Here is an 18563-nt window from a genome sequence, read left to right as displayed (position 1 = left end):
AACTGTATCAAGTCTATTATTCAAGGCAGATGGATGTTTTGCTCCCTCCAAGCTGTATAATTAAATTGTGGGTTGGTATTACAAATGAAGAGAACTTGTAAAGTCTGAAAAAGATTTTGTCCAATACTACCCATTTTTAATTAGAGTGAAAGATGTATACTTTATTCCTTCCTCTTCCAAATGCTTACCTGAAAGAGAATGTTGTCAAACCACACACTTAGTCTATATGCAATATAAAAGTAGCCTATTGAATTATCAGAAAACTAGCAGCACTAAGTGAAATAAATCGTGCAGGCTAACAATGCAAAGGAATGGAAGCGAGAAATCAATCTCTCTCTAATCCAGAAAAAAAAAAACAATATGCAACCTTGCACAAGTCACTTTACTTGTGCCACAGAGATGCACACATGAAAATTAGGTACAAATAAGGACTAAAATTAAAATTGGGCAATGTATCAGAGCAAATCTCTCCTTTGTAAGTTAAACACTAGAAAGTCTTGACAATACTTTCCTTTGGATTTCTTCCAATTCCTCTTATCATAACTAATTTATGTGGGTTTTACTGTATTTGTTGCATACTTTCATGTAATTCCATTTTCGCTTTCCATCATTAAATGTCGATCTTTAATTTACCCTGAAGCTCATCTTTCTTCACAAATAAGCACCATTTCACTGTAAGCTGATGCTATGAATCCATAAAAATATATTCCCTTTTCAGCATGCAATGCCTTATGTGACCATTTCAGAAATAGGCCTGTTGTGAACATAACAGATATATGAATTCATAATTTAACTTTTTTTCAATCCTTAGATGGACAAAGTTATGGAAATGTAAATTATTTTTCTCTCTTTCAATCATACCCTTTGATCTTCTTGCTTACTATTGTTAGGAGTAACAAGTAGGATTACTAAAAAGAAAAGGAGTACTTGTGGCACCTTAGAGACTAACAAATTTATTAGAGCATAAGCTTTCGTGAGCTACAGCTCACTTCCGATGAAGTGAGCTGTAGCTCACGAAAGCTTACGCTCTAATAAATTTGTTAGTCTCTAAGGTGCCACAAGTACTCCTTTTCTTTTTGCGAATACAGACTAACACGGCTGCTACTCTGAAAAAAGTAGGATTACTGTAACTAAAAGATTAGAGTAAAAACTAATTCCTCTGTTTTTCCCAGTTTATTCACATAGTGCATTTACCTGCACTTTCTCTTTCACTTCCCAGTTTTGGGAGTCTTTCACAAAGTAACAGAACAGACCAATAAATAAATAATCTGGTTGTAGAACCACAAAAATCACCAGGATGCCTATGGGGCAGGAATAGTACTTAGAACTAATAGTTCTCCTTTTTAAACATTTGACTAGATTTCAAGCTGCCAATATCTCTTCAACAGAATGAAATATACGAGAACACGTGTGATGAAAAGTAATATTGTGATGTACTTCCAAAAAAATGACAGGTTTCAGAGTAGCAGCCGTGTTAGTCTGTATTCACAAAAAGAAAAGGAGTACTTGTGACACCTTAGAGACTAACAAATGTATTTGAGTATAAGCTTTCGTGAGCTACAGCTCTCTTCAGCGGATGCATTCAGTGGAAAAAAAAGTGGGGAAGATTTATATACATAGAGAACATGAAACAATGGGTGTTACCATACACACTGCAACAAGAGAATTATCACTTAAGGTGAGTTATTACCAGCAAAAGGTGGGGGGGGGAGAGAAACCTTTTGTAGTGATAATCAAGGTGCGCCATTTTCAGCAGTTCACAAGAACATCTGAGGAACAGTGGGGGATGGAGTGGGGGAATAAACATGGGGAAATAGTTTTACTTTGTGTAATGACCCATCCACTCCCAGTCTCTATTCAAGCCTAAGTTAATTGTATCCAGTTTGCAAATTAATTCCAATTCAGCAGTCTCTCGTTGGAGTCTGTTTTTGAAGTTTTTTTTGTTGAAGAATTGCCACTTTTAGGTTGTAATCGAGTGACCAGAGATATTGGAGGTTTCTCCAACTGGTTTTTAAATGTTATAATTCTTGACGTCTGATTTGTGTCCATTTACTCTTTTACGTAGAGATTGTCCAGTTTGACCAATGTACATGGCAAAGGGGCATTGCTGGCACATGATGGCGTATATCACATTGGTAAATGTGAAGGTGAACGAGCCTCTGATTGTGTGGCTTATGTGATTAGGCCCTATGATGGTGTCCCCTGAATAGATATGTAGACACAGTTGGCAATGGGCTTTGTTGCAAGGATAGGTTCCTGGGTTAGTGGTTCTGTTGTGTGGTTGCTGGTGAGTATTTGCTTCAGATTGGGGGGGCTGTCTGTAAGCAAGGACTAGCCTGTCTCCCAAGATCTGTGAGAGTGATGGGTCGTCCTTCAGGATAGGTTGTAGATCCTCGATGATGCGTTGGAGAGGTTTTAGTTGGGGGCTGAAGGTGATGGCTAGTGGCGTTCTGTTATTTTCTTTGTTGGGCCTGTCCTGTAGTAGGTGACTTCTGGGTACTCTTCTGGATCTGTCAATCTGTTTCTTCACTTCAGCAGGTGGGTATTGTAGTTGTAAGAATGCTTGATAGAGATCTTGTAGGTGTTTGTCTCTGCCTGAGGGGTTGAAGCAAATGCGGTTGTATCATAGAGCTTGGCTGTAGACAATGGATCGTGTGGTGTGGTCTGGATGAAAGCTGGAGGCATGAAGGTGGAAATAGCGGTCAGTAGGTTGGTGTTTATGTGACCATCGCTTATTAGCATCATAGCGTCCAGGAAGTGGATCTCTTGTACGGACTGGTCGAGGCTGAGGTTGATGGTGGGATAGAAATTGTTGAAAAACAGACTCCAATGAGAGACTGCTGAATTGGAATTAATTTGCAAACTGGATACAATTAAATTAGGCTTGAATAGAGACTGGGAATGGATGGGTCATTACACAAAGTAAAACTATTTCCCCATTTTTATTCCCCCCCTTCCAAGCCCCACTGTGCCTCAGATGTTCTTGTCAACTGCTGGAAATGGCCCACCTAGATCATCACTACAAAAGGTTTCCCCCCCCGCTCTCCTGCTGGTAATAGCTCACCTTAAGTGATCACTCTCGTTACAATGTGTATGGTAACACCCATTGTTTCATGTTCTCTATGTATATAAATCTCCCCACTGTATTTTCCACTGAATGCATCCGATGAAGTGAGCTGTGGCTCACGAAAGCTTATGCTCAAATAAATTTGTCTCTAAAGTGCCACAAGTACTCCTTTTCTTTTTTCAAAAAAAATGCAGCTGAATAAAGTGCATCTATGATCCCATAAGCATACACATTATACTTTTGTCACTGACACTTTGGCATGTAATTTTTTTTTAATAAATTTTACTTTATTATAAAATTTAATTCTCATTAGTATTTTTGCTTGCAGTCCCCTGGCCTCTTTCAGTCATTCAAGAACCATCTGTCTTTGACCCAGTCCTGTGAGGCACTGACCATCTTGAACAATCAGGCACTATCAGCAGTCATGACTCACGCAAAAGCTGGTCTTCAAAGAATGAAAATATGGTAACTCCAAAAAGTGAATTCTCTCTTTCAGCTGAAGTTGATGGCTTTCAAAAACCTGAACAGGAAAAGTTATAAATGCCATGTTTCCAGTCTCTGAAAACTAGCCAGTGCCCACAGTATGTCAGTTTCAAGGAACAGATGGAGAGAACAGCACACAGGTAGCTAAATAGAAGGTGCAAGAGTATGTGGCCTGGTCTATACTACAAAGTTAGATCGACATAAGCTGCTTTACGTAGTCCTAGTTATGCACATCTCTACATTTAAATGTCTCCCACGATATAAGTGACCCATTTCAAAGACATAGTAACACCACCTCCCTTTGTGGCACAGAGGTCAACACACCTTGAGTGTAAACATTGCATTACTTACATCAACCCTAACAGTCCTCCAGCAGCTGTCCCACAATGCCCGACACTGTCCAATGCCTTTTCTCTGTTTTTGGTTGTCCAGCTTGGTGAGCATACCTCTATCTGCTCCCCAGTGTTGTGCATATCTGCCCAGCTGATCATGCTCCAGATCTGCTCCTGCCTGGAGCAGACAGGAGATACTGGATCTCCTGGGCCTGTGGGGAGAAGAGGCTGTGCAGGCACAGGTCAGAACCAGCCATAGAAATGTCAACATCTATGAGCAGATTGCTTGGGTGATGCCAAGAGAAGGAGTTTGACAGGGACCAGCAGCAGTGCCATGTGAAAGCAAAGGAACTACTGCAGGCACAGAAGGCCAGAGAAGCCAACGGTTGATCTGGTGCCCAACCGCAGACCTGCCGCTTTTAGAAGGAGTTGGGTAGCGGAGGCCACCTAGTGACAGAGGATGTGGAAAAAGCTAATGTACTCAATGCTTTTTTTGCCTCTGTCTTCACAAACAAGGTCAGCTCCCAGACTGCTGCACTGGGCAGCATAGCATGGGGAGGATGTGACCAGCCCTTTGTGGAGAAAGAAGTGGTTCGGGACTATTTAGAAAAGCTGAATGAGCACAAGTCCATGGGGCTGGATGCGCTGCATCCGAGAGTGCTGAAGGAGTTGGCGGATGGGATTGCTGAGCCATTGGCCATTATCTTTGAAAACTCATGGCAACTGGGGGAGGTCCTGGACGACTGGGAAAAGGCTAATGTAGTGCCCATCTTTAAAAAAAGGAGGGAGGAGGATCCTGGGAACTACAGGCCATTTAGCTTCACCTCAGTCCCTGGAAAAATCATGGAGCAGGTCCTCAAGGAATCAATTCTGAAGCACTTAGAGGAGAAGAAAATGATCAGGAACAGTCAGCATGGATTTACCAAGGGCAAGTCATGCCTGACTAATCTAATTGCCTTCTATGACGAGATAACTGGCTCTGTGGATGAGGGGAAAGCAGTGGACGTGTTGTTCCTTGACTTTAGCAAAGCTTTTGACACAGTCTCCCACAATATTCTTGCCAGTAAGTTGAAGTATGGGCTGGATGAATGGATGATAAGGTGGATAGAAAGCTGGCTAGATTGTCTGGCTCAACGGGTAGTGATCAGTGGCTCTATGTCTAGTTGGCAGCCGGGATCGAGTGGAGTGCCCCAAGGGTTGGTCCTCGGGCTGGTTTTGTTCAATATCTTCATTAATGATCTGGAGGATGGTGTGGATTGCACCCTCAGCAAGTTTGCAGATGACACTAAACTGGGAGGAGAGGCAGATAAGCTGGAGGGTAGGGATAGGATACCGAGGGACCTAGAAAATTCGAGGATTGGGCCAAAAGAAATCTGATGAGGTTCAACAAGGACAAGTGCAGAGTCCTCCACTTAGGAAAGAAGAATCCCATGCACCGCTACAGACTAGGGACCGAATGGCTAGGCAGCAGTTCTGGAGAAAAGGACCTAGGGGTTACAGTGGACGAGAAGCTGGATATGAGTCAACAGTGTGCCCTTGTTGCTAAGAAGGCCAATGGCATTTTGGGATGTATAAGGAGGGGCATTGCCAGCAGATCAAGGGACGTGATCGTTCCCCTCTATTCAACACTGGTGAGGCCTCATCTGGAGTAGTGTGTCCAGTTTTGGGCCCCGCACTACAAGGAGGATGTGGAAAAATTGGAAAGAGTCCAGCGGAGGGCAACCAAAATGATTAGGGGACTGGAACATGTGACTTATGAGGAGAGGCTGAGGGAACTGGGATTGTTTAGTCTGCAGAAGAGAAGAATGAGGGGGGATTTGATAGCTGCTTTCACCTACCTGAAAGGGGGTTCCAAAGAGGATGGATCTAGACTGTTCTCAGTGGTAGCAGATGACAGAACGTGGAGTAATGGTCTCAAGTTGCAGTGGCGGAGGTTTAGGTTGGCTATTAGGAAAAACTTTTTCACTAGGAGGGTGGTGAAACACTGGAATGCGTTACCTAGGGAGGTGGTGGAATCTTCTTCCTTTGAAGTTTTTAAGGTCAGGCTTGACAAAGCCCTGGCTGGAATGATTTAGTTGGGGATTGGTCCTGCTTTGAGCAGTGGGTTGGACTAGATGACCTCCTGAGGTCCCTTCCAACCCTGATATTCTATGATTCTGTGATCCTATTACCACCCCGCACATGACTGTGGATACCTCCAAGGAGCCAGAGTCACAGGCTACTGCTGAGAACAACAAGGAGGTGGTAGTGGCAGATGAGGAGAAAAAGGAGGATTATAACGGACAGGACCTGTTTTTGACTCTATCACAGGTTTTACCACTCCTGCCAATTGAGCACGAACGAGCCCCATGTAGGTGAAGGAACCTTGGGTAAGCATGTAGACAAATTTTCCATGACAAGAACGGCACCCGCCATTAGCAGGACGCAGCTTTTGACTTTTCATTAATTTTCTCATACTAGAAGAAGTAGCGGTACAACGAGACACAGTTGCTATCTTCTTTTCATTCACCTATAGAGTTAGGCAGGACGGGCCATGTGGAACAGTTTACGTGCACACGTCTCTTCCTTGAATTCTGAGAGATCGTGATGAAACTTCCATGGAGGTATATTGCAATCCTCTCCCAAAGGTTTCTAGGGATGGCAGCCTTATTTCTTCCTCTGCGGTAGGACACTTTCCTACACCAGGAGGTGATAAATGCAGCAGGCACCACTGCAGTACACAGCTAGAACAGAGGTTGGCAAACTACGGCCCTCAGGACACATCTGACCCGCAGGACCCTCCTGCCTGGCCCCTGAGCTTCCAGCCCCTCCCCTGCTGTTCCCCCTCCTCCGTAGTCTCAGCTCACTGCACCGCCGGCGCAATGCTCTCGGCGGTGGGGCTGCGAGCTCTTGCCAGACAGCGCACTCTTGGCGGGCAGCACAGCTGCGAGCTGCGGCCTGACCCAGTGCTCTGTGCTGCGCGGTGGTGTGGCTGGCTCTAGCCAGGCAGCATGGCTGCCTGTCCTGGTGCTCTGAGCGGCATGGCTATAGCGCTGCCAGTCACCAGTGCTCCAGGCAGCACGGAGGGAGCAGGGGAGGTTGGATAGGGAGCAGGGGTGTTCTGAATGGTGGTCAGGGGTGTGGATAGAGATTGGGGCAATCAGAGGGCAGGGAACAGGGGGGGTTGAATGGGGGCAGGAGTCCTTGGGGGGGCAGTCAGGAAGGAGAGGGGGAGTTGGATGGGACAGCAGAGGGCAGGCAGGAGCAGGGGTTCCAGGCGCAGTTTACACTAAGTGTAAACAACATTTTAAAAAGCACTTAAACATTCCAGACAGCGTGGCTTTAAATGATCATCTTTTTTCTAGTCTGGATGAGGTCTTAATGAGTTTGAAGACAGCATATGAATGAGGTAGTAACCTTAACATCTAATAACTTAAATATCACTTCTGATTATTTTAGCAGAATTATTCTTATCAACTAGGTAGTTGTTCTTGGATGCACTGGTCGATATCGGAGGTTAAGATGGCTATGTCCCAATCTATTTCCGATGGTCAAAATGGCATCTGGGTTATTTGTGACAGCTGGCTGATAGCTAGATTTTTTTAGGCTGCAGTGCGATTAGTATGTTAACGATATCCAGTTCCACTTCTTTCACCAAACACAGATTCTACTGTTTCATTCCTTCCCCAAAGCCTGGCCAAAATAGACACCTACATGAAAATGAACTGGCTGTGATTATCATGTCAAGACTGAAGTGATATCTTGTTGAAAGTGTAAAACATCTAGTAGAATGGGCTGAGACTATCTGCATCAATTAAAGGAATGCCCACCTATCACCAAACTACCCAGACTGTAAAGTATCCTGTTGGAGTCATCACTACTCGTGGATTTTGAGGCCTTGTCTGCACTACAAAACATAACTGTTACTGACAAGAAATGTCAGCAACAGGTAACAGATACAGTTAAATTGTGTTTAAAACTGGTTCAGCTACATGTACCTAGGGGTTACAGTGGACAAGAAGCTGGATATGAGTCAACAGCGTGCCCTTGTTGCCAAGAAGGCTAACGGTATTTTGGGCTCTATAAGTAGGGGCACTACCAGGAGATTGAGGGATGTGATCGTTCCCCTCTACTCGACATTGGTGAGGCCTCATCTGGAGTAGTGTGTCCAGTTTTGGGCCCCACACTACAAGGAGGATGTGGAAAAATTGGAAAACGTCCAGCAGAGAGCAACAAAAATGATTAGGGGACTGGAACAAATGACTAATAAGGAGAGGCTGAGGGAACTGGGATTATTTAGTCTGCAGAAGAGAACAATGAGGGGGGGATTTGATAGCTGCTTTCAACTACCTGAAAGGGGGTTCCAAAGAGAATGGATCTAGACTGTTCTCAGCAGTAGCAGATGACAGAACAAGGAGTAATGGTCTCAAGTTGCAGTGGGAGAGGTTTAGGTTGGCTATTAGGAAAAACTTTTTCACTAGGAGGGTGGTGAAGCACTGGAATGCGTTACCTAGCGAGGTGGTGGAATCTCCTTCCTTTGAGGTTTTTAAAGCCAGGCTGGACAAAGCCCTGGCTGAGGTGATTGAGTTGGTGTTGCTCCTGCTTTGAGCAGGGGGTTGGACTAGATGACCTCCTGAGGTCCCTTCCAACCTTGATATTCTATGATTCTATGTATAGACAAGGAAAAATGGTGCTGAATATTGCTTGTTCCTGCCTAACTACACTCATAGCTAAATCATGTTTTAGCACTGGTTCAACATCACCCCTTGCTGACACTCTTTGGGAACAGGGAGTATTTATTTCTTGCACTGCAGACAATACCTAAAGTAAAAAAACAATTGGATCACTGCCTTTAATGTACACAATTCCCAGGAGACTGATCACTCCTTCCTGACATACTGTGCAACAGCCATCCATAAATGGAAAACCTCCAGGCTAAATAAATTAAGGTAATTGTTTCTACTTAGGGCTCCCTATAAAATTCAAGCTTTGGCTTGTGCATAATGCAGCTGCCTGAAGTTGAGTACAGGATGATTGTCCCCTCTAAAATAGAAAGAGTTTTGAAGAATGTCTCACCATTGCTCACATGGTTCAGCTGAACTGTTGTTTGCAATGTTAGAAGCCCTAGTGTATACAGGCTTTTGGCTGCCAACACAATTTATCAGTTCCCTGTCAATTAAAATTTGCTCCCTGCAGGTCTAAACAACAGGTTGTGAAAACTACATGAGGAGCTGAAACCCCATCTACACTAGGGCTCATAACACTAACACCCATTCAGCTGAATTAATGTTAACAGTGGGAAACTTTCCAGAAATGTACCTAATTTAGACAAGACCTGTGCAATTAGTGTGCTAGTGAGATATCTTTTAAGACTCAAATTTTCCAGGACCCAATTACCTGAAACTCCCTCTCCACCTGTACCCACAGCAATAGTTAAATCAGCTTGTTTGTTCTGATGTCAGTTCCCTTGATTGCCAGCAGGTCCATCCCCTAGAATTTCTCCCTCTGGACCAGTTCAACTCTGGTCATGACATAAGGCTCATTTTATTTAATAATTGGTTGCTCTGGTTGAGATTTGTCTGCTTGTTGCTTTCAGTTCTAATTTTAATTGTCAGTTTGGGATTTCTAACTTGTCTAACTTTTAGTCTACTAAAGTTTGCTAGTGATGGTTATAGCAATCGCTATATCTTTATACCACTTTCCCATTGAGTGCAGGCGAAAGAATTTGAATATATATGTCTACATTTTTGTAATTAAAGAACATTGTTGCCATTATTAAGGGTACTATGAAAATTCGTCTGATAGATGTTTAAATATTTTGTATTATAAGCAGTGATTAGAATGTACTTTACACCAGTGGTTCTCAAAACCAGTCTGCCGCTTGTTCAGGGAAAGCCCCTGGCGGGCCGGACCATTTGTTTACCTGCCGAGTCCACAGGTTCGGCCGATCGCAGCTCCCACTGGCTGCGGTTCACCGCTCCAGGCCAATGGGGGCTGCGGAAAGCGGCGTCGACCAAGGGATGTGCTGGCTGCCCTTCCCGCAGCCCCCGTTGGCCTGGAGCGGCAAACCGCGGCCAGCGGACGCGGCAGGTAAACAAACCGGTTCAGCCCGCCAGCGGCTTTCCCTGAACAAGCGGCGGATTGGCTTTGAGAACCACTGCTTTATACTGCATCACCATTTTCTTTTAACACACAAGGCACATATAAGCATGCTTAAAGCTAAACTGCAAATCAAATCATAAATCCATACTTTAACTGTTTCAGCTAGAAGCTCTTGGCAAGCTTTTTTGAGAGACCTGAACAGTGAAGTCACAAGCATCTGTAACTTGAATTGAAATCTTCCCCCTACATGGCTACACAAATGAAGGAAGATAAGATGTGAGGAGAATCTGAATGTGGCCTACAGGAGGATGCAAAATCTACAACAAATATATTCCCTGCTGTGCTGTTGTGTGACAGAATCTAAGTTTTCGTTTTAAAACACAGGTTTCTAGCACTATGGCTGGGAAGTAACATGCCCAACAAAAAATGAACACAAACTGATGCATTGAGGTCACTTTCAAGTAATCCTGAAACAGTGGGACTGAGAAATATGAACTGTTGCATTTGAACAGACCACGAAACTTCACTATGACAACTTACAGGTCAACATTGATAATTTCATTGCTAATCGTTTTTAGCAAAAACATCAACCTAACCAGTTTATCCATTATTATATGCAGTGGAACACACGGGGTAGTGAAAAGCTGTGTAGAGTTGCAAGGATGGGGAAAAGAGGAGTTAAGCTACATCCTACTCTAAAAATGCCTAGTGCTTTGAGATTTAAAATGCAATATCCTGTACCACATAAGATCTGGCAGCAGGAAAATTGTATAATTTTAGTATCAAAATGCTATACTGATTTTATTATTCATTTTCATATTTAGTTCACTGGCCACTGCCTTTTTTCCCCATTTACACAGAATTGCTGCAAAATTTGTAGTCTGTTGCAGCAGAAATCTGCAGAAACTAGGGGATCTTCCCACAGACTGATACCCAGCTCGCTGCAGTCTACAAAAGCCCTTCTATAAGAGATCAGTAAGATGAGCTGCTGAAATTTTTTTTTTTAAATCCACATTTCTTACCCACAACTTTCTGTTAACCCAAAATAGGCAGCAGCATTATCATCTGTTGAACTGGCTATTTCTTTTTCATTTCAAAAATATTAACGTTCAAAGATTTCATTTAATCATAGTTCAGACGTCACTGAGAATTACCTCCATCCGTCACTTCCTTTCAGAACTTGCTTTCCTGTCACAGCCAGTTACCTATATTTCTGTTAACAGAAATATTTTCCAATCTAATCAACTTGATCTTCTTGTCCAGTTTATTCAGTAATACTAATATCACCATATAATCACAATTGATTATTTGACTGCGATGTCAAACACAGGACTTTAGCACTAAATAATATAAAAGAATGTTCTATTTACAGATTATTATTATTCTTGCATTACTTGCACCTATGTGGCTACTAGTAACGCAAAGTTTGAACTCAACACTGCAGTGGCTGTATCTCAGATCTGGAGATTACTGCTTATATAATATATAGCACACAGTAATATGTGTCTATAACAGTAATAGTAGTATTAATACATAGCTCTTATATAGCACTTTTCATCAGTAGATCTCAAAGTGCTTAAAATCTTTAATTGTTGTATGCTTGTCTCTCTCACCAACAAAAGTTGGCCCAATAAAAGATATTACCTCACCCATCTTGTCTCTCACGATCTTTAATGTATTTAACTTCACAACACCCTTGTGACATAAGGAAGCCCTTTTAAAAACATTGATATAAACTCTTGCGTACAACATTTAGTATCGTTAGTTGATGAACTAACTATATTTAATGGGACAGCAAATCTTTTAAACATAAGGATCAATTACCTTTAACAAGCAATTTATCTCTAATAGACACTCTCCGAGTAGAATCAGAAGCTGGGTTGGATGTACGGGGCCCTTTGACACCATCATCCCGCTTCAGTTTGCTTGCCAACGTTAGCATTACTGCTATCTTCAACCTAGAACGCAGGCGTCAAAATAAGATTAGTCACTACAGTTCAAAGTGCCAGATAAAGTCACAAAATAGTCAAAAGTTACAACTAAATGTAGAGCCAAGGGGTATCCTACTGACTGCTTGTCTACACTTGAAAAGCTACAGCAGCATAGCTGGACGGTTGTAGTGCTTCAGTGTAGATGTTACCTATGCTGACAAGATGGGTTCTCCTGTCAGTGTATAGTTAACCCACCTCCCAGAGAGGTGGTAGCTAGGTGACAGAAGAACTGTTCCATTGACGTAGCACAATCTACATAGAGACTTAGGTTGACTTCACTACAGTGCTCAGGACAACTTGAGACAATTTCAGGTGTAAATACTAAGGCCTTGTCTACACTGCCACTTTACAGCACTGCAACTTTCTCACTCAGGGGTGTGAAAAAACAAACTTGTGTGGTTGCAGCACAGTGCTGGGAGAGAGCTCTCCCAGTGCTCTAAAAAACTCACCTCAAGAAGGGGCGCGGCTCCCAGCGCTGAGGCACTGTTTACACTGGCGGGGGTGTGTTTTTTCACACCCCTGAGCAAGAAAGTTGCAGCGCTGTTAATTGCCAGTGTAGACAAGCCCTTAGAAGGTAGGCTGACATAGCTACGTTGGGCAGGGGCGTGGAGGGAATAAACACAACACATCCCTGCACGATGCAACTATGCTGACCTCACCCGCTGTATAGCTTCAGCTATGACAATGGAAGAATGCTTCCATTGGTCTGGCTACCATCGCTCAGGGAAGTGGTGATCCTATACTGTTGGAAAACCCCTTCTGTCATGCCAGGTGTATTGATACTATAGCTACGGCTACAGCTATTCTGGCATAGTCTCCATAGCATAGACAAACCTTAAGCACCTGGATAGATAAAGAGGCCCAGCCACAGCGCCTAAGATAAGAAGTGATCATTTTGTTACATCAGTCTTCCCTTAAAGGAATTAGTGAAGATTTCTGTGATACACCACTACGGGCCTCCATTGTATAAAGGCATATAAAGGTCAATGCTTGAAAATTACAAACACAAAACCTAATCAATATGCCAAATAGCTAGAAGGCACTTATGCAAGACCACTGGTAGTTCTAGAGAAAATTGCTCTTTGGTAGGCCAGGACCAAAGAAACCTGGGGAAACTGCGTGCTGTAAGATTTTTGACTTCACTGGAGGAAAAAGGATGTGCTCTTACATTAGTAACTTTACTTAGATTATCTCAAGATAAAATTCTAGTGAAGGCAAAGCAGTTTGCCATTTCATACAAGTTAGCAAATTGAGTTAAAACTAGAAAAACAGGAAGAGGCATAGTTAAGTAGGGCCTTAAAGATCATGAATTTACAGTGAAAAAGGGTGAGCCACTTGAGGGATTCATAGGCTAGGTAATGTGGTCAGAACAAAAATAGAGCCAACGTAGGTATCAAGGAGGCCAGTAAGGCAACATTAATCAAAATATAACATGAGGGACTTGATGAGAGATTTTGCTGTGTAGACTTCAGCTCTGTACCTGTATGCTCCATTCTTGGGGACAAGCAGTGAAGTAAAATTTGCCAGATTGCTGCACCAGCGATTTCACTTTCTTACCACATCCATTTATACTACATGATAGACAGCCAGGGAAAAATTTTAGGCCTGCAAATCTAGATAGTGCACATGTAAAAGCAGTTATTTTCCAAAATTCTAGCAGCATGGATCCAGGCTATGATTTACATGCCAAATTTTAGAAACTTAAAATGCCATTGCATTAATTAGGTAATGAAGAGACACGGAAAGGGAAATGAAGGCATTAAACAAGAAAAAAACGGAAATGTTGAAAAGAACAAAACATAGTAAAGAACTGAATAACAGAGTTACAAACAATCACAAACAATATTTGTGGAATATTATACTGATAAAAAAATGCAAAGAGCTTGAATGCACTTGGTGTAGTAGCCTCTAAATCTGATCCTGAAATATCCACTTACCTAGGGGAAATATAAATCTTGCTTGGCAAAGTTAGCCAAGCTAGGATGGGAAACCACCAATTCCTCCTCTCTGGAGGAAGGAGAAAGGACCAGAGAGCAGCCCAGGGAAGAGGAGCGGAAGAACAAGGAATGAATGGCACAGGCACTACTACTCTAACAAGGAGTGAGAGCGAAGAATGGAAAAGCTGGAGCACCTACTACTTTTCCCAGAGGGATGGGAGAACAAAGAACAGAATGACCACATGGGGAAGAGTAGCTCCTGTCCCCTCAGATCCTGGACAAGAATAAGGCCCAGATCCTCAAAGGTGTTTAGGTGCCTAACTTTCATTGATTTCAATGGGAAGTAAGCTCCTAAATGCCTTTGCGAATCTGGGCATTAACGTCCCCCAGACTGCACTAACGGGGGCAGCGCAGGAAGCGTTCAGAATTTGTTAACTGGGGGGCGGAGTAGAAGATGGCGGCATGGGGACAGCCCAGAATTTATTTGGCAGGAACAGAGGACAGAAGAGCCCCCAAAACGTGTTAATTTAATCATTTGCGAGGTTCCAAAATGATCAGTGGTTGTGGGAGAGAAGACACGGGGAGATGAGTAAATGAAACAGGGCAGGTAGTAGCTGGGCGCTCAGGTAAGTTGGCAGATTCAGGATTTGTCTACACCGAGGTGCTCCTAATTAACTGTGTCAGTCGGTCCCCAGAGGTTGGGGGGATGCCAGTGTCAGTCAGTCTGTCCCCAGGGCGAGGGGAGATAAAAGGGGGCAGCGTCTGTCCCTTTGGGAGGGGCGGGAAGGGGAGGCAAAGTCCAACCATGGGCGGGGCGAAGGGGAGGGTAGGAAAAGGGGCTGGGGTTGCGGAGGGGGCAGCATCCAGCTGTCCCAATGGGGGGGGGCAAGGAAAGAAAGGGGGCCGGCGCCCCCCGGTGGGGGGGAGGGAGGGAGGAAGGAAGGGAAGGGGGCCGGCGCTCCCCGGCGGGGGGGGAGGGAGGAAGGGAAGGGGCCGGCGCCCCCCGGTGGGGGGGGGGAGGGAGGAAGGGAAGGGGGCCGGCGCCCCCCGGTGGGGGGGGAGGGAGGGAGGGAGGAAGGGAAGGGGGGGGGAGGGAGGAAGGGAAGGGGCCGGCGCCCCCCGGTGGGGGGGGGAGGGAGGAAGGGAAGGGGGCCGGCGGGGGGGGAGGGAGGGAGGAAGGGAAGGGGGCCGGCGCTCCCCGGCGGGGGGGGAGGGAGGAAGGGAAGGGGCCGGCGTCCCCCGGCCTGTCCCCCTGGTGGGGGGCAGCAAGGGGGGAAGGGGCCGGCGTCCCCCGGTGGGGGGGGGAGGAAGGGGGCCGGCGTCCCTCGGTCGGTCGCGCTGTGTCTCTGGGGGGAGGGGTGCGCGCTGGCGCCGGGCCGGGCCGGGCCGGGCGGACTCACCTGGGCACCGAGTCAGGTCCCGGCTGCAGCGGCCCCCACCATCCCGGCCTGCCCGGCGCGGCGCGGCCCCGCCCCGCGGCCCGGCGCTCCCGGAAGTGGGGGGCGGGGCCGCGCGTTCAACACCAACTTTATTAGCAGCCGCCGTGCGCGCGCCAGCGGCCCCCCCCCCGGCGCGCGGCCCCGCTCCTCGCCCGCCCCCCCCCCCCCCGGCGCGCGGCCCCGTGTCCCCCCAGGGAGAGGGGTGAAGCGCGGCCCGGTTCGCAGCCCCGCGGGCGGGAAGAGGGATGAAGTCACAGTGCGCAGCGCCGGGCGCGCCGCGGGTCCCTGAGGGGAGGAGCCGGCCCCGGCCCCGGCCCCCAGCGCGTAGCCCCGGCCGTGTGGAGCCAGACGCGGCCCGTGGGACTCCGGGCTGCTCGGCGAGCTGCCGCCAGCACTACAGCGGGGCGGCCAGTCGCCTTCGGCCCAGGTCCCAGTTTCTCGGTCCCGGCTCCAGGGAAAACAACCACCTGGACCCACACGAAGATGTTGGCGGCTGGGGTCTGAATGGGGCCTGCGGGCCGGTTACCGACTCGCCCTGCGCCGCCGGCTGTTCGGGGCTCTTGGCGACCCCCCACCTCCCCGCCGGCATCGCCCGCGCGTCCCCCTCTCTAGCGTGAATCCTGGGCGTCGCGGCCCGCTGCCGCCCTGGCTCTCAGCCAGGGGCCCCGGGCAGGATTCAGGGCATCCGCCAAAATAAACTAGAGAACAGGGCCGGCGATGGACTTGCTGGGGCCCAGGGCAGAAAGCTGCCCCCTGAGCAAAGAGAAAGCTTTGGGGCAGTGGCGTGGGGCCACAGGCAGTTGCCCCGCTTGCTGTCCCCTAACGCCGCTCCTGGCTTTTAAGCTACGGGGCATGCAGGAAACCAGTTGTGGCCCAAGCGGGCCGGGGAATTTTTCTAGCATGTTGGGGGCCTCGGGAAGAAAACGATCGAGAACCCCTGAATTGCAGCAACCTCAGTCGCCTTCGCCTTCAGGTGCCCCCTTGCTGCCTCTGCCGCACAATGAAAACTCCCCGTCAGAATCTGCCAACTTTATCCTCTCATAAAACCCTCCTCAACCAACCTCTGCTGTGATGCCAACAAATCGCACCCAGCCAGCATCCGCCAGCGATGAGCTGAGCTTTCTGTTCTTCTACCAAGCTCTCATCCTACCAACACGTCTCCACCCAGCTTTGTCTCTTTTGTCCATCTGTTGCATCCTGACATGGAGATAGATTGTGAACTTTCTGTGGCAGGGATTGTCCTTTTCGTGACGTGCTTGTCAACTGCTTAGTAAAATGGGGCTCTGACCCTCAACTGGAGTTCTTAGATATGACTAATATATTTACCTCTTTTGACCCAAGCGGCTAACCAAAATGTTAGGGTCCTAGGGGTTGTTCCAGTTAGAAGGAGAAATTGATGATGGAGCCAGGTATCTGATGTAAATTCTTTGTCAACAAATAGTATTACAAAATCCTGTTTCCATTAACACAGCAGGAATCAAACAAGAGACAGGGTCTTTGCTCGCTTACAACTCCAAGCCCCATTTCCAGTCAGCAAAAGCACTCTTACATGGGTATAACTCAGAAAATCTGAAAAATCCTCACTCTTGAGCAAAGCAGTTATACCAACTGAATTCCCTGGAGTAGACAGCACTCTGTCAACCAAAGGCCTCCTGTCGACATAGCTACTGCCTCTTGTGGAGGTGGCTTAACTGCACCAACAGGAATGATGTAGAAGCATCTTTGCTAAAACGCTGCAGTGGCACAGTTGGGCCAATGCTGTGTTGTAAGTGTAGACCTGCCCCTAGCTTTTCTCAGGGTGAGGTTCCCAGTGCTTGTTCTGACTGTGCCCTTGGTTTTTCTTCCCCTGCTCTTTTTCAGACCCACAGTCTTTCACAAAACAATAGGCAGAGCAACCTGTCTGCCCACAAGTACCCTGCAAGTTTGGGGCAGTGAATGCCTGGGTTTGGGGTGGAGGCCTCTTGTTTCAGCTACCTGCCTACATAAAGAAGTTTAATGACTTCTTACAATAATCTTAAATGAACGTAGCAGTTACACTGCCCAGTTTCAAAGAGGTTTAACCCAGCGCACAACAGTATAAATAATAAACTTCCCATGGCCCTGGAGGTTCTCAGCCAGGTCAACTGGGTGCAGACCTAAGCCTAGGGAGTAGCATGGAGCTGGCCCACCTGAAAAGCATAACACACCCAGCCTTCATTGTCATCACTGTCAAAAATAACTGCTGAATTTTACATCAATGAGTATTTTTAACGATCTGCCACACTTGTGTGGGTGTTTGGGGCTGATGAAAGTGAAGGGCATTCCATGGTGATAGATAAAGTTCCATGGTAAGGTCATCATTGTTGCAGCTGAATTTGGTCCCATTGTGCATAGAGTTCATGAGGTCCCTGATATTACTATACTCCCCTTGGTTATAGGCCCTGCAATCTGAGCATGAACTCTAATTTGAACAGAAACATTTATTACACAGAATTCACATCTATCTACTTTTATGACTTCTCTGTGAAAAGACTGATTTTTTTCTAAAGATATTTGTTATTCACGGAGTAATTTCTGGCTAACTCCAACTCATGAGCTTGTGAGTATTATGAATTCAAACTGCTTTGGTCAGTTTTGATTGGGCACATTTTTGTTTTTGTTCCCTCATGGGATGAGCATAACTGCTATAGTTTATTTAATAGTGGTGTCTAGATTTTCCAACTGATCAGGGTGTAATTGTTCTTGGTGTAATACAAACACAAAGGGAGACAAAGCAAGTGAGGTAATTTTTATTTTAATTGAACCAAGTTTTGGTGGTGAGAGAGAAGGTTACAAAGAGCTCTCTTCAGATCTGTGAAACTTACTAAGGGCAGGTCTACACTATGGCAGGGATCCACGCTCTGAGATCAATCCACTGGCAGTCAATTTAGCAGGTCTAGTAAAGACCCGCCAAATTGACTGCAGATCACTCTCCAGACAATCCCTGTACTCTATCCCCGATGAGAAGAGTAAGATAAGTCAACAGGAGATTGTCTTCTGTCGACCCCCTGCGGTGTAGACCCCGTGGTAACTCGACCTTAGATACGTTGACTCCAGTTATTCACGTAGCTGGAGTTGTGTAGCGTAGGCCGACTTACCGTGGTAGTGTAGACATAACCTAAGAGGACACCCAGTAAACTCCCCAGACCTGAAGAAGAAATCTGAAAGCTCATCCAATAAAAAAAAAAAATATTACCTCACCCATCCTTTCTAAT

At 46.1% G+C, this 18563-nt stretch overlaps 1 protein-coding gene across 4 annotated transcripts in view; it reads right to left on the bottom strand.

The window, feature by feature from the left end:
• The window catches only part of UBE2F (ubiquitin conjugating enzyme E2 F (putative)), a 127942-nt gene extending 112499 nt beyond the window's left edge, over window positions 1-15443 (bottom strand). For all 4 annotated transcript variants that reach the window (XM_038420930.2, XM_043505706.1, XM_043505705.1 and 1 more), the window contains exons 1-2: window positions 15292-15443; window positions 11788-11921 (exon numbers count right to left, since the gene is read on the bottom strand). In XM_038420930.2, the coding sequence (XP_038276858.1) occupies window positions 11788-11905 (118 nt within the window). In that variant the 5' untranslated portion in view covers window positions 11906-11921; window positions 15292-15443. The remainder of the gene's footprint in view (window positions 1-11787; window positions 11922-15291) is intronic.
• Between the last annotated feature and the right edge of the window lie 3120 nt (window positions 15444-18563).

This window comes from Dermochelys coriacea, chromosome 11 (assembly GCF_009764565.3).
Source record: "Dermochelys coriacea isolate rDerCor1 chromosome 11, rDerCor1.pri.v4, whole genome shotgun sequence".
NCBI classification, from domain to species: domain Eukaryota; kingdom Metazoa; phylum Chordata; order Testudines; family Dermochelyidae; genus Dermochelys; species Dermochelys coriacea.
This window is presented reverse-complemented; position numbering and strand designations above follow the sequence as displayed.